The sequence below is a fragment of the Anabrus simplex genome, chromosome 7 (assembly GCF_040414725.1).
Source record: "Anabrus simplex isolate iqAnaSimp1 chromosome 7, ASM4041472v1, whole genome shotgun sequence".
In the NCBI taxonomy this organism is placed as follows: Eukaryota; Metazoa; Arthropoda; class Insecta; order Orthoptera; family Tettigoniidae; genus Anabrus; species Anabrus simplex.
This window is the reverse complement of record NC_090271.1, coordinates 121,123,175-121,139,316: the sequence shown is the minus strand read 5'-3', so window position 1 is coordinate 121,139,316 and position 16,142 is coordinate 121,123,175. Positions and strand designations below refer to the sequence as shown.

The following is a 16,142-nucleotide window of genomic DNA, read 5'->3' as shown; positions in this document are numbered from 1 at the left end:
GCACGAGTGACAGGGGATAATTTTAAATTATGTAAGTTTGGCTGTTTCCAAGGTCCCTTACATTGTCCAAGATAATGATATACTGTACCCAATTTTAATAAAGCTGCTGACCATATGCAGGACATGCATGTATTTTAAATATTCAGAGGAACAGACCAAGAACAGGTGAAGGCCAAAACCATGTTTCAACAAAATGCAAGGCGATTTTGAAATTACTGCTTACAAAAAAAGCTTTTTGTTCATTTCATGGAATCTGCAAGGCTAGAGTCAAATGAACAGTGAAATATTGGCAGGAAAAAATAAAATCCTTTTCCAAAATATTTTTTTTGCTATTTGTTTTACGTCGCACCGACACAGATAGGTCTTATTGCGACGATGGGATAGGAAAGGCCTAGGAATTGGAAGGAAATGGCCGTGGCCTTAAGGTACAGCCCCGGCATTTGCCTGGTGTGAAAATGGGAAACCACGGAAAACCATCTTCAGGGCTGCCGACAGTGGGGCTCGAACCCACTATCTCCCGATTACTTTTTCCAAAAGATTAGATGAAAACACGAGAATACAAGTTGACAAAAGTTCCTCAGCATTATTTACACCATTGATGAATACATAAAAACGTGTGAGTAAAAAACAGGAATAAGAATGATAATGTCTGTTATCTGTCACCTGATTTTTTTATTTTTTTTTATTTATTGTTTTTTTTTTTAACTGTACAGGTTGTATTTACAAAAATATGAGCCTGACATGTATGCACATGTGGAAAATGGTGAAAAATTCACTCCAAAAGTATTGTATGACTTTCATAGCAGTCATTTTATGAAAAAAATACAAGCTACATTTTGGTATACCAAGATTGGATACATGCCAGCAATGAGATTTTCTAGAAAATCAGCTGAAAATATAGGAAGACCCTCCACTCAATAGAAATAAAGAATAAGAAGGCTGTACATTTAATCAGAAGTGAACAGTTTTATGCAAAACTGATGTCAAAATTAAAAGCAGCTAAAGAAAAGTGGAAGTTTTATCATTTGATTTTCAACAAAGCATGCAATAACCTGCTGTACAAAGTGGTGATGTGTTTTATAGAAGACAACTTTGGCTATATAACTTTATAATATGCTCTGGAAAATAAGGAAAATTATTCTGCTCTATTTATGAAATAATTGACAGTAAGGAGGCAAAATGAGGTTATAAGTATAATTTATCATTTTGTGCAAAATGAAGTAAGTGAAGGTATGAAAACCTTTGAGTGTTCTCAGACAACTGTTCAGCACAAAAACTATGCATTGATTCAATACTTTTACCCACTTGCCAAAGGATTAAAAATATTTCATTAAATCATTCATCCCTACCTTCTATGTGACGATACGTTTGGTATTATTGAACAGGAAAGAAGAGAAAAGGTTTTATGTCCGATAGGATTATCAGGAAATGATTAAAAATACAGTACCCAAAAAAGTTTGTTGTAGTTTAAGTAATTTAAAAAAATCTTAACTTTTCACATTTCATACCCACTTCAAAAGTGTATGCAAAGGTCGATGAGGCCACTGATCAGTCGGGCTTAAGTACCAAGCCGCAAACAAAGAGTAAAAGCTAAGTTTCCACGGGCGTTAAGTTTAGATTGCAAAATTCTCAGACATCTTTAATACACATCTAACAAATTAGTTTATGGACTTCATCAGTATCACTGCTAAAGGACTCTTATTCTAGAAAGAAGTAATGGAGTGTTATTACCTGAACCAGGCGAAAAGTTATCAACGGATTACAGGGTTAAAGGAAGCTGATGAATGAAGTATGGCCTCCAGATTGTATGATTTTACAACACACTAACTGAACAAGTTACTTTGGATGCAGAAGATTAAGCAAACATTAATAATTGATATTACTGAGCAACTTCTCAGTGAGCAGCGAACAGTGCAGTAATAAGAGTTGTTTTGAAGTGATTTTGGTCAAATACTGTTTTAAAACTGAACAAAATTTCATGATTTAAAAATTCTTGGTTTTTTATTCTATAAACTCATCACAAGTTACTCCATATATTCACATATTTTGCAATTTGCTTTATGAAGGTCCGACACATAGGTACTATGGAGACTATGGAATAGGAAAGTGCCAGGAGTGGGAAGGAAGCGACCGTATATCCAACATTTGCCTGGCGTGAAAATGGAAAACCACAGAAAACCATTTTCAGGGATACCAGCAGTGGGGTTTTGAACCCATGATCTCCCAAATGGAAGCTGATAGCTATGTGATAAACTGCACAGCCATTAGCTCTGTTTGTATTCGTACAGTTTTAATTTGTTCATAAAGAGCGAGTGAATTAAGATTTTATTGGTACTCCTGGCTACAGATTTCCAGTGTTTGTACGAAAAAACAGATAGCTGCATTGTGTTTTTCATAAGTAGTAGGCAAAAGGGACGAAAGGTTCAAGAAAGTAAAATCAGTCTATGGTAGAGAAAGGTATTATTAGTCTTACTCAGATCTGATATGTTTAAAAAATATTAAGTACTTGTGTTTTTCATCCATGAAAAATTTAGAAAACTGAATCCATCTGGTTCTTGCATAGAAGTCTTAAAATTTCTAATAATACAGTGAAAATGACGAGTAATAAATGATTCTAATGGTAATCACTGCAAGTTTGCTTAAAAGCATAATGTGAAATATAGTATTTGGATCATTTTCCTTTACAATGTAATTTGATAAAACAACTGCACAGGGATGTAAACAAGAAAGATACCAGAATAAAGGAAACAAGATATGAAAGGATATTTCACAAAAACATCTGGCAACTTTAGACTCAACTCTAAAAGTCTGTTACTACACCAATGTGCCAATTTTTTCATAACTAAATATCATTCAGATTAGGGTAGAATATTAAGAGCAAACTACCACAAAGAGGTTTGTAGTATCACAGTAATGAGACTTCTCCAGCTCTATAAATTTTGAGATTGTTATGGGTATAACTATGTTATTTCAATGCACAAAATTCTGACAAGATTTATTTAGGTGGTCAGGTATCTTATATGGATACATACTGAAAGAAAAATACTGAAGCAGCATATCAGTTCTACAGAACTAGAGCATACACACACATTTCTCTACCAAGGCTTGCAAATTTCATAACCCTGCAAATGTGATTATCACCATCCATAAATATTTTTATTATGATTACTAGCTGATGTACCCATGCTTCACTATGGAATTATCAGAAAGGCTGTCTGGTTTTCCCAACCAAAGTCAACATAGGTCATTACAATGACTCCAGTATGAATTTAGTGATTAAAAGCGATGCTATTGTATGAAATATGCTATCAAAAGAACTGCAAATTTTCTCACTTGAAGGAACAGTACTACGCTGTCGATCTAACAGTCCAAAGTTGGAATGACCTAGCCGCAGATATCCGCAAACACTCCTCTGCCATTATTCTGTTAAGTGTGCACACTGCTCATTCCAATCAGTGCCTCAGAGTAGGGATTGAATAGCTAGAATGCTATGATGAACCAGTGTGATATGTACTAGTAGTATCAGAAAATTTATGAACCAGAGGAATGACATGCTAAAGACGAGATCTAACTCTCCAGCTACTTCCTGCCAATATTCAGGCAGGCTGTTATACTCTGTAGGCAGCAGTAATCTCATTTATTAAAAGATGAGTGGCTGCAGAAGAGAGAATGCCCATCACAAACAATGGTCAATGCAATGTTACTGTTTATCAATTTTATGAGCTTTCTATTTTGTAGGCCTCCACATTCCTCCGACTGATATTAGGGCATCTACTGAAAAGCGAGCCTTTCTTTCACGACTCTCCTTGTCTTATTACTCAAGCGATCGTTCCTTCATGATTTTCTCATTTTTATAATCCTCTTCACGATTTCTCTTGTCGATATGGACCGATAATGTGTTTTTACACCTTAAGACAATGACAAAATCCATGACTAACACGACTGAACAATATTTTTCCTGGAAGCAATGATCGGTGCTGATATGGGCTAAACATAATTCTAAATTCATCTAAATTCATGAATTCCGTTATTATAGTCGTCCCCCTGTGGTTGGGGGCAGTAAAATAACACCCATGGTACCCCCTGCCTGTTCAAAGAGGCTACTATATGTGGTCCCAGAGGCTCTGAACTTGGGAGGGTAGTGTGGCAACCATGGGGCCCTGAGCTAAGTCCTGGCACTGCTTGCACTTATAGTTGTGCCAGGTACCTCACTTTCATCTATCCTATACAGCCTTCCTTGGTCAACTTGTCCTTTTCTGACCGACAGTATTATGTATGGAGGCCTAGGGAGTCATTTTCTCGCCTTTCGTGGCCCTTCGTCTTTCTTAGGCAGATACCTGCATTCTTCGAAGTGTCAGACCCCTTCCGTTTTTTTCTCTTCATTAGTGTTATATAGAGGATGGTTGCCTATTTGTACTTACTCTTAAAACAATCACAATCACCACCAATCTTATCTTAGTCTGTACGGTAAAACTGTATAAGACATAAATGATCAGAAATTGTATTCTCTATAACTTCTGTTACGTAGTACTTTTTGATAGGACCAATAACATAGGTAATTAAAAAATTAAATTTTAGGCACCTTCCCCTAAAGTACCATTTCAACCAGGTTGAAGAAAATTATAGCGTAGACTGTAGTTCCTTATTCTCAAACTTTACATACCGATTTTCATTAAATTATCTTCAGCTATTTTCTCGTGATGCGCATACATACAATTACAAGGGCGGATCAAATATAAACTGGAAGTTTTTAATTTATTGCATCAACCAAAAAACACTCATACAGAGATCATTTTCCTACATAGTGTCCTGCCTTCAATACACATTTTCTCCATTGGATTGGAGAATTTTTAATGCTGTCCTGATAGAAAGAAGAGGGACGTGTGCGGAGCGAGTTGCGCACAAGCTCTTCTACACTTGCATCATCGAACCACTGTCCTAGGTCTTGTCTGAGTGGTCCAAACAAATGGTAGTCTCAGGGCAAAAAATCTGGACTATACAGAGGATGTTCCAGAGGTCTCCAGTGAATTTTCTGCAGTTTTTCCTGCTTTAAAGCTGCAGAATGAGGCCTTGCATTGTCATGGAGAAGAGTGGCATTTTGGATTGGTTACTGGTGTCGCTTGTTGCAATACGCATCTTGCTTCCTCCAAAAGTAGACGCTAATAGGCTGCATTAATTGTTCTTTGCTCATGAACAAAATCCACCAGCAAAACACCTGCAGAGTCCCAGAAAATGATTGCAAGCACCTTCCCAGCAGATGGGAGTGTTTTGGCCTTAACCGGACCTGCTTCGTCTCTTCACTGCCACTCCATGCTTGTTTGCTTCAATTCTGGGATGTAATGATGCACCCAAGTTTTATCACAAGTCATAAGAAATCCTCTCCTTCCTCTTTATAGTAACGCAGGAGTTTGACAAACTTCCTGGCGTTAAGCTTTTGTTCCTGGTTGAGGAGACTAGAAACCCACCTGACAAACAATTTTGTGAAATTGAGTTCATCTCGGATGATGGTTTGGACACTTCAGCAAGTTATTCCTATGGGTAAAACAATCTGCGAAATTTTTATTCGCCAATCTTCACCAATGTCACGAATGGCAACAATGTCTGCAGTGATGCTTGTCTGCAGTCCCCTTTCATGAGGTTCATTTTCCACAGCTTCACTTCCTGCTACAAATTTTTTAGCCCACTCATAAACTCAAGTCTTTGAAAGTGTTCCCACCCCCCGAACTGTGAGTAGAGCAGTCTCAAAATTTCGGAAGGTTTGGTGCCCTCTTTTGCGAAAATTTTTATAATGATGCGTTGCACAACAGACGTGTGCACCTCTTGCTCATTCATGGTGTACTGAAGCAGCCCAGCTCTCCACCTTCATTCGCGCGTGCAAACCCCTTCTCCAGGCACTCCCACGAACATCCCCGCAAAGCCTTGCCTCAGAATTATTAGTAACAGTACATTCATATTCTTGTTTATACTTGAACTACCTTCTTAAGTGGATTTCCTTGTTGCTGTGGACCCACCTGATACAGAGAACTATTTTATGTAAATAGATTAATAATAATGTTTTATGTCTCACTAACGACTTTTACAGTTTGAGACTCAAGTGCCATAATTTCCTGTATTGAGCCAGGACTGAACCTGCCAAGTTGAGATCAGAAGACCAGCACCTCAACTGAGGCACAAAGCGTGGCATCATGCATGAAGAAAAAATAACAACAAAGCCTTCTAGGAAAGAAATGATCACCAGATGGCAGCCTTGCATGATTGTGTTCTTCACAGCCATTGTGCTTGTTACAAATACTTCATGAAGATCTCAGAAAGCATTACCCAACACAGTTGTGTCAGAACAATCATACCAGTAATGATACATTCAATGAGGGAACAAAAATGCAAGACAGCAAGTTATTAAAAGTTTTTCAGTCTGCTGAAATACGAAACATGACACTGAATATACTTTGAACACTCAACATTCCTGTGGAAAAGAAAGTAAAACCCAGACTTATAAATGACTAAGACAATTTTCATTCTACAAAGACATCCTCAAATTCTATCGAATCACTTAACCATGCGTCTGTTTTTAAGTCATCAGCCCAGAGGCTGGTTGGATCCTCAAATAGCATCACCAAAGGTTATGCGGTTATAAGGAAACCGCAAAAACTAATGGCAGCACCAAAATGAGGCATACTAGGCAAGACAAGGAGTGAGGTCATTTGCCATTGCTTTCCTCACTGGGTCAGGAAGTGCTATTGCAGCACGACTGACCCTATGAGCAACACCTTTCGTAACACGCAGATGCACTAGTCGTGCTCTGAATGTCATTACTCAGCACCACCCATACCCCAGCAGCTTCCATATTGTCACAGCCATGGATGAGACTGGGACTTCAGTGGAAGCTACACTTTACTCTGGCCTGTGCCAAGAGATGGATACAAAAGTACTGTATCCATCAAGAAATGGCAGCAGGCAATAACCATGCGTACATACGTGCAATATTTTTTATGTTGTGTAAACTTATCAATGATTGTTAATTGGTGATCTGAACAAATGTGATTAATTATATGAATGGAAAAGTCTATTGATTCTTTAGTAAATTTGGGAAAGTTTTCTGTTCTTATAGAGAACTCTGTTCAGCCAAGAGAAGGAGGGACGTGCTTCGCGACTAGTTGTCTCGACATGCATTAGAAAATGAATGCACGATGACTGGAAGAAATACATATGCAGCAATGAACTAAAAGAACATTTACTTTGCAGGATTATTTTCAGTGACAAAATAACAGCCTACAATATGATCAAGTAGCAAAGTGCTGCCTAGTACAAATTCCAGAGTAACCTTTAGTGGGACTGAGGAATTAATGAAAATGGTGTGAAATAATGTTTTACATATTTTGAATTAGTAGCACAAAGATGGGGGAATATTTAGTGTGTACAATCATTGAGGTTGGTTTGGATTGCTTTTTTGTGATGTGTATTTCTATTGGCACTTATTTTTAATGATTCAATTTTATTATGATGTGTAAAATTATTAGATCTTTGATGATGTTTGAAATGGTCAGACCTGTGATGGAAGTGTTTCCTGAAGGCTGAATGGCAATTTTATCTACCAGGAATTTTGTGTTCTTTGTATCTGGTGTAGAAATCTAGTTGTGCTTGGCCTATATATGTGGTGTTTCAGTTTATTCTTGACATTTGAGTTCATACATACACTCGTTATTTGTGGAGAACTTCTATTGTTGAGGTTGCATTTGCTTATGTCTTTGTAGTGTGTTCATTGTAAAGGCTACTTTTCAACCTTGCTTTTTTGAAAATGTTATCCTGTATGTGTTCTTCACATAATTTATGACTGCATAAATTTTAAGCATACTTTTCTGGCATTTTCTTTATTTCTTCAATAATCTATCTACTGTGTTAGGTGGCCAGTGGTTTTCTTTTGCAATCTGCTTTATTGCTTTTAAAAAAGTTTTTAAAATCTGTTTTGCTCACTAGCATTGGAATTGCTTTTAGCTTCGTTGTATTCCGTTATGCTACTTTGTGTGTTTGGGTGGTTGGATTCATCGTCTGTGTGTGAAGTGGTTTTTTTTATATTTTGTATGATAGATTGTCATTATTCTTAGGGACTGATGTCTTTAAAATAAAATAAAAAGAAGATCTTGTCAGTTTCTGGTTCCATTGTGAACTTCATTGACCTGTGTAAAGCATTCACTGTGTAGGCCTAACAAGTTCTGAGCACTTGAGACCTCATTGTCATGTTCAATACTACATCATCTACACATTTGCTCCAGTGTAAGATCCCTTTTAGATAGCTAGTTGGTTAAACTGTTTTCAGCGTTTTCAAATTTTCCTACTGCATTGCAGACTATTTTATTACTATAAAGTCATGCGAAGTAATCTAATACAATGTTGCACATTCATTTCTTCCAAAATCATTATGATGTATTCATTTTCTAATATACATCAAGACAGAGTATAACCACGTAGCACATCCCTTAGTCTCTGCTGAACAGTGTTGTCCGCAGCACTCCCCCCTTCTGCATTCCAATGTCGAAGCAACTAGTTATAAGTAGGGAAATTTCTCAAATTTATTGAAGTATCAATAATGGACTTTTAAATTCATATAATTTGTCTCGTGTTGTATCACCAATTCACAATAGCCGACAAGTTCAAGCATCATAGACAATACTATTCACATTTATGCATTGTTAAGCAAATCTGATTGAATCTGAAGATGTTCTTGTAGAATGAAATATGTCATTCATATTGCGTTCGCTAATAAGTTTGGGTTTTTCTTCCACAGGACGAACTGGATGAGGAGTAAGGGATTTGACTAATTTATTAAGGGAAATGTTCAATAAATTTCCAAGTTCTTTGAAAAAGCACGGTAAACAATTGATACAGAATCTGCCACCTGGGTGACAGCCTTAAATGCAGATCATTGATGAACGACTAATGTTCTAAGTGTTAAATTTTGAATTTCGACAGACAGAAAACTTTAAAGTTATTGATTCGACAGTCAAAAAGAATGGCTTCCTTCTTAAGACAGAAAAAGAAAGAGGAAAATACAGAAAGGATAAATGAGAAATCAAGTGTGCAGAGAAAAAGAGGAGACTAGGGAAACAAATATGTTCACAACTACCATCTTCCATGGGCTATCTCCTCACTTTACACTTCCAGATTATCTCAACATATTGCACTTGTCACATCAAGAACGAAGACCTCATGAAAGTGGTATCTTCTAGAAGTGCGAATGTCCTACGACCTGATCTAAGAAGGCTGAAATGAAAGTTTGCTGCATACTGTGAGGAGTCTGTTCTAGAGGAACACTAACTTATTTGAATAGATTGAGCAAAATTCAATTTTGGAAGTACAGGAGGATAAAGTATTAGAGTTGCAACGTAAAGACCGTTTCAACTTCAGAATTTAAGCATGAAATTTACTCTTGTATCTTGCCATCGCTTACATCGAGCACTTTTCATACGAAACTGCAAGAGAATAATAATCCCTGCCTACATCTGTCAGTTTTTTTCATGCGACCCTATAAATATGATAAAGATACACCCTGCAGCACATGCGCCTGCTCTCAGCAAAAGGTCCAACTGTCTCCCGTAATCCACCCCTTAGTTGCAGCAGCTCTCCCCCTTGTTTGGCAAAGGGCAGGTAGGCAATTCTGGATCTTAGAGCATTTCCTAGGCTAATGAGCAGCTGACAAACGAGAACTACCCAGCAAAAAAGTTATTACTTTTTTGCCGTATATTCGGGATGTTGTGGATCGTATCTCAAAGCTCCTTAAACAATATGATGTTAAGACCATTTTTCAGCCGACTCTACAGATATAAAATGTGTTACTTTCTGCCAAAGATCTATGTGACCCTCTTAACATCTGTTAAGAGTATTAGGATACCGTACAGCTGTGGAGCCACTTATATTGGCACGACTGGCAGACATGTCAAGACTCTCCTGACGGAGCACAAAAGGACCTGTCGCCTGGGTAATAGAAGTCAGCAGTAACAGAGCATGAGCTACTTGACGGAAAGCACAAGATCAGTTACGAGGATACTGATATACTGGCCACAATATCCCACTTCCACACCCGCTTCTACAGGGAAGCAATTAAAATACACAAACATCCGGATAACTTTAACAGAAGAAAAGGGGAAGGACTGAAGCTCAGCAAGGCCTTTTACTCCCCCTTATAACTCACGGCCAAAGCCAACCAAGATCAGCATCATCACAGTCTGCCAATCAGAGGACCGACTGACCGACACGACCTAATCGGAGGCCGCACGCTCGGGTATAAATGCAGCCACTTCCCCAGCTACCATCAGCCGCCAGTGGGACAAGCAGAATACTAACGACGATGCCACAGGAGATGACTAGCACAGCAGTAGTTTAAATGCTTTGTAGGAAAGAGAAGTAGACCACGGCAGAATAGCGCAGAAGACATTCTGACTCCAGCCGTGAAAGTCTTCATACTTTTATGAATGGAATCTTACGAATTATGACACTTTTGTTAATATTCAAGAACATATGAGACATAAAATTCTACCTATTAAGCAAAATCGTGAGGCTTTATGACCATTAGAATTAAAATGCTGTTTTTGTGTTGATTTATTAACTTTCTGCATATACTTCACACACCGATTTTTAAGCTCCATAATTTTCATAAAAATAGTACGTGATATGCAAGTAAATATGGTATTACAAGTAAATATGGTATTAAAATTTCTTTCTCCAAAGTTTTAGAGACTCAGAGTTTGGAAGAAATTTTCGACAATTTGATTGTGCAATTTTCAAGTAATCCAGTACATACTTGTTTAAAAGTGGAGTGTCAAAGCCCCTCCTTGTCCACGAACGCCGATATTCGAAGGCAAAATTAAAGAGTGCCCTTTTAAAGGCACTGCCTTTCGCAACCTTGTCATTAATTCCTTTTGCAATACGATCCAGTATGAGTGGTACACTGGTCATGCAAGTAGGATGGAGCACAGAAGCATCACCCTTTGTACCACGTTTTATTTTACTAGAGCTGTCAATCATCGTCAAAGGAGTAGAATAACCAATTGAAACTCCACACAAAAGGCACACAGATTCTGAAATCAAAACAGAAGCATTATAAATAACATGGAAATATTCAAATTATATACAGTTTTATATGAAAATTAAAGTGTATGAAAGTGAGCATATTATCCCATAAAAAACCCACACACTAAGTTTTCCTCTTTTTACTCAAGTTTTATATTATGGGTAAACAAATTAGTGAAATTTTAGACATATGTTGTGCAACACCTCACGAGACATCTGCTTGGTCCCTTTAACAGAACATTAAATATTTCTATCCACATAATTTGTTAACTGCCCAAACTGGAAGAATCATAATATCTAATAAACAAAAATAAAAATCCTGGGATTTCTTATACCTCAATATTACGAATTAAATTTGTTTCAGACCTTTCTGGCCTCTTCAGTTAACTGGGGTCTGCACAAATTTTAAAATGACAATGCAGTTGCTGCTGTAATACAGGGTGATTTACCTACGATATTCACCTTAAATCTCTCTTAAACTTTTGAAGACAGCATTGTGTTTTTACAGAGAAATTATATTAAGGGGCTCTGCAGTATAGTAGACATCGCCTGTCAATACCATTTGTTGCCGAGATAACTAGGCCTACAATTAGTTTTTTTTAACTTAACTATACTATCTTCTTCAGCAAAAATAAAACCTTTTGTTTATCTTCTGTTAGTATTGTGAAAGTTTTTGATGTCAGAACTTTTTCAGGAAATTAGGGGTTTTCAAAATGGGAACAATGTCAACTATACCCACAGCTAGCTTCAGTGTGGTGGCAGGATGAGAAGTACACAGGATTTCTCAGCTTTATCAACACAACAGTATGGGCAAATGCATGGAAGTATTAATAAAATAGTTAAGTATCTCAATAAAATCTTAAGATTGTGCCGAGAACTATTAACTTGGGCCTAGAAATATTAAAGCAAAACTCTTGCCTCATCTGTTGGTATCAGGAGGTCTCACCACTAGGATTGCTCTTGTATGTATTAATAAAATTAACATGTTTTGTATGCAAGAATCTTCACATTCTTCAGTATCTTATTAGCAAAATATACCTTTCATAGTTTTTCTACTAAGCCATATAATGCACTTAACTATTTTTTTCCTTTGGTAGTATCTGGAAGGAAGTAAAATGTATTACAAATGATCTTATTCTCTTTGTCAATCCTAGCCACATACTGTAAGTTACAAGAGATTGTCATAACAGGTGCTTATCCACCGTATTTCATACCTGCCAACTATCCAAATTAACCCATTTCAGACCAATGACCAATGGATCTAAAGGCCCATTGTACTTTTGATTTTATTTATCTCGTATAATTCCATTTTTTCATATTAATGATCACTCTAATACAAAAGGGACATTCCGGAATGGATATAATTATTTTCAAGAAATGGTCCCAAGTAGTGATGGGCAGTCAGACTAGGTCTCGAGATTTCGAGACTAGCGCAGGCACTATTTCTCGTGAGAAATTTCAAGAGATCTCGAGAGCGTTGTCCCCGCATTGTTTGGCGAGCAACGTATCGTAGGCCTACTGGCAGTCAGAGCTGAATGTTGTTTGTGCCAAGTACGCGAATAGTCAATCCCAGTCCTCCTCCATTTCGTAAATTCGTGTCAACAAGCGACTAGGGCGTTCATTTCTACTGAGGTGTATATTGACGCAGTATAACAATTATAAAGGATACGCATTCTGGCATTGTATGCAGTGGTAAGTACACGAATGACTAGGCTAAGTATAGAAACGGACGGCTACTGTAGGTACACGTACCTGGATGCTAGAGGCGTACATTGTTCGAACTCAAGACAAGGCAAGATGCGCCCTGCTGCATACGAGACCACCATTACGCACGAGTCGAATGTGTAATCTAAAATGCTTGAATTAGCTCCAATTCTTTCGACAGGTAGGTGTACATACTTATCAGACCCCACATTCAATATGATATTATGACCACTGCTTGTGTTTTTTGATGTCGAAGGAAATAATTCCTTATGTTATAGAGTATTCGTGTCATATGTAAAGTTGGCATTATTACCCAACAACAACAACAGTACACAAGCAATTCCATGGAATGGAAATATTACAAGAAGTACTACTAATCTACATTCTAAATCCAGCATCATTATTCACAAATTCACACACAACTTACCGCTTACAATACTATCGGTTGAACTTGCTACTAGCTTAACACAAGTGACAAAGTTAAAACATAACTGTCCAACAACTACAACAAGAGTACAACAAGTAATTCCATGGAGAAAAAATATTAGAAGAAATACTACTAGTTTTAACATTCTAAATCCAGCAGAAAATCCCAATTTCAGCGTCTGTTCTTTACGGCTTTTACTTTTCACTTTACACTAGCACTAATCATCCTCTTAAACGATTTGATACCAGAAGATAATCTATCAAAGGCTGCTGCAGGTGATTTATTCTAATCCCTTATGATCCTGTTTACGAAGGAAAACTTGCCCACATGAGTATGCTGGTTATTATTACACTACTGTAAGTGACCATTGCCACGGGGATATTAACCACTTGCGATGTATTTGTTAATAATAATTAGGTACTTCGGTATATGACAGTGCAACGTGTAATTGTTTCTAGTTGTACGCGACAACTTAAAGACTATATCCGAAATGCAACGTAAGTCGTCGTCGGTTATATTGAAGAGTTGCCACATAGCACAGCCCGCTGTGTTGTTTATTCAAAAGAAGTAAAATACGTTGACAGAAATACTTCCGGGATGATCTGACACTTGAAAACACATAATGTAAATAAAGAGGAATGGTCACAGAACACCTCCGGCCCAGTCTGAATCATAAGAAGCTAGCCTGCCGACAAAGATTGTGAGGCATCCAGGTAGGTTTACATCCTAATAACAGTTATTAACTAATTATACTGGTTATTCAGCTAAGAAGTCCACCTGATGATGACCTGGACTAGGGTCGAAACCGGTCCCATTTAAATAGGAATGTGATTACTGCATTTCCTTCTTTTAAGTATTGAATAGGTTGAACCTCCTTTTCAATTATTTAATTTTTAACATCAATAATTTCAATACGGAACAATGAAGTTTTTATCTTTAAATGAAAGAACTCTAACAGTTTAAGATACTGGCATTCTGTCTTCACTTTCGTTAATGGTATTAAGGAGCTCATAGTTCAACATGCAGCGCTTTCCTAGGCTTTTGACAAAATTTATCGTCACACACGTTTCCATATGAGAACTCCTGATAAATATCAAGCTTACAGTCTTAGTTACTGGGACGTCGCGTCGCACAGAACGCAGCACACGAGAATCTGCCTCGAGAGCGTTGTCCATCACCCCTGCTGAAAGAATTAGAGTAAAGTCTGGCATTTTAGATTACATGTTCCACTCATGTGTAATGGGGGTTGCATATGTAGCAAAGCACATCTTCCCCGTCTCAAGTTCGAATAATGCAGGCCTCTGGTATCCAAGTAGGTGTACATCCTATCTACAGTTATTCACAAATTATGCAGGGTTAGTTAGCTAAGATATCCACCCCAAATATGTCATGAACAGTTTAAGATGTTGACATGCAGTACTTTTTCAGGATTTTGACAAAATGTATTGGCTCGCATGTTTTCATATGAGAACGTTATTTCACACAATAACTGCCAATGATATAGGGCCTACTATGAAGTTTCCAGTCGTAGTTGCTGGTACGTCACACAGCTTGCATTACAGGAGGATCGGTCTCGAGATCTGTGACGTCAGTCTCAAGAGTCTCGATCAAGAGCATTGCCCATCACTAGTCCCAAGCATGTAGGCTTTGGAGTACTGTATAACACCTGTTTCAGGTTACTAAAACAGTTTTGCAATTAATTCCAGTTAGAAAAAAAATTCTAACATGTAACTTATTATCCTGTTGTAGTAGAGAAATTATCAATAAAGTTATATCAGTGTTTGGAAGTGATATTTAATGCGCAGTTATGTCTAAATGACAAAATGCTGGGGTCGAAAACTACAAATGCTCTAAACAGTACTATTAATTACTTTTAAATTCCTTTTTATTTGCAATAAGTTACTCTTAAATGGACAGTAACAAAAAAAACATGCATTTTGTAATTATTTCTAACCTTGAGCTAAAATTTGTTTTTAAAAATCAAGAGATTGTCCAATTCAAAAGAAATCTGGAGTAACACTGTTGAAAACTAATACCTTATGGGCAGTATGTAGGCTTGGATTTATGCATGGTGCTTACAGAAAAAAAAAAAAAACTCAAAATTAATTCAAACATTAAAAAATGAGGAAACTTATGTACCTACTTTCATAACACATTATAAACTTAAGCCATTCAGAATTCAGTCTGCAAACCTATGAATAATCTGATCACCTCCCTGATCCTGTATTGGAAACAATTTTCTGTGGCCTCTTAATTCCATTCCTCTTATCTTTATATCATTAGAAATAAGAGTCTAACCGTATGTCTCCCTACCTCTCTTACCCTCCGTGATGAGTACATTATTCCTCTTCCATTCACCTTGCACGACCACCAAAGTTGGTTTATGCATACTGCTCCATTCACAGAGTTTAATCCTAACTTAGCCTTATCTCCTCATTCAGAGTACCCTCCTTCCATCATTCCCACCTCTTTGTATCGGCGATCACACTCTCTTTTCATGTCTTCTAACTTATGAATAAGATACCTTGAGTCCACCCTGCTTTCACTCCTGCACAGCAGTCCGTATGGAAACGAACCAGTGTAAAAAACAGTTTTGTCCGGGAGCAGACTTTTCTTTTTCTTTCTTTACACAGAATGCTGTTGATCACAACTGCAAGCTCACTGCATTGTCTTTGCTACACCTTCATTCCAACTCACTGTACTACCATCTTGGGAGAACACATCCTAAATACTTTAAATGATCTACTCGTTCCAGTTTTGTATTCCTAACCTAATATTCAATTCTCTTAGGTTTCTTCCTTACAGATATCATTTTAGTCTTGGAAATGCTCATTTTCATATTGTACTTACTGCACCTATTGAAGTACCAAGACACTAGATTGCAGGATTATAACACAGTCTGCCATTGAAACCAAGTCGTTGGCATATACTTAACTGCTTACTGCAT

At 37.3% G+C, this 16,142-nt stretch overlaps 1 protein-coding gene across 7 annotated transcripts in view; it reads right to left on the bottom strand.

Annotated features, from left to right (window-relative positions):
* The window catches only part of Acsl (Acyl-CoA synthetase long-chain), a 273,218-nt gene that overhangs the window by 29,082 nt on the left and 227,994 nt on the right, over positions 1 to 16,142 (bottom strand). For all 7 annotated transcript variants that reach the window (XM_067151294.2, XM_067151296.2, XM_067151293.2 and 4 more), the window contains one exon: positions 10,796 to 11,072. In XM_067151294.2, the coding sequence (XP_067007395.2) occupies positions 10,796 to 11,072 (277 nt within the window). The remainder of the gene's footprint in view (positions 1 to 10,795; positions 11,073 to 16,142) is intronic.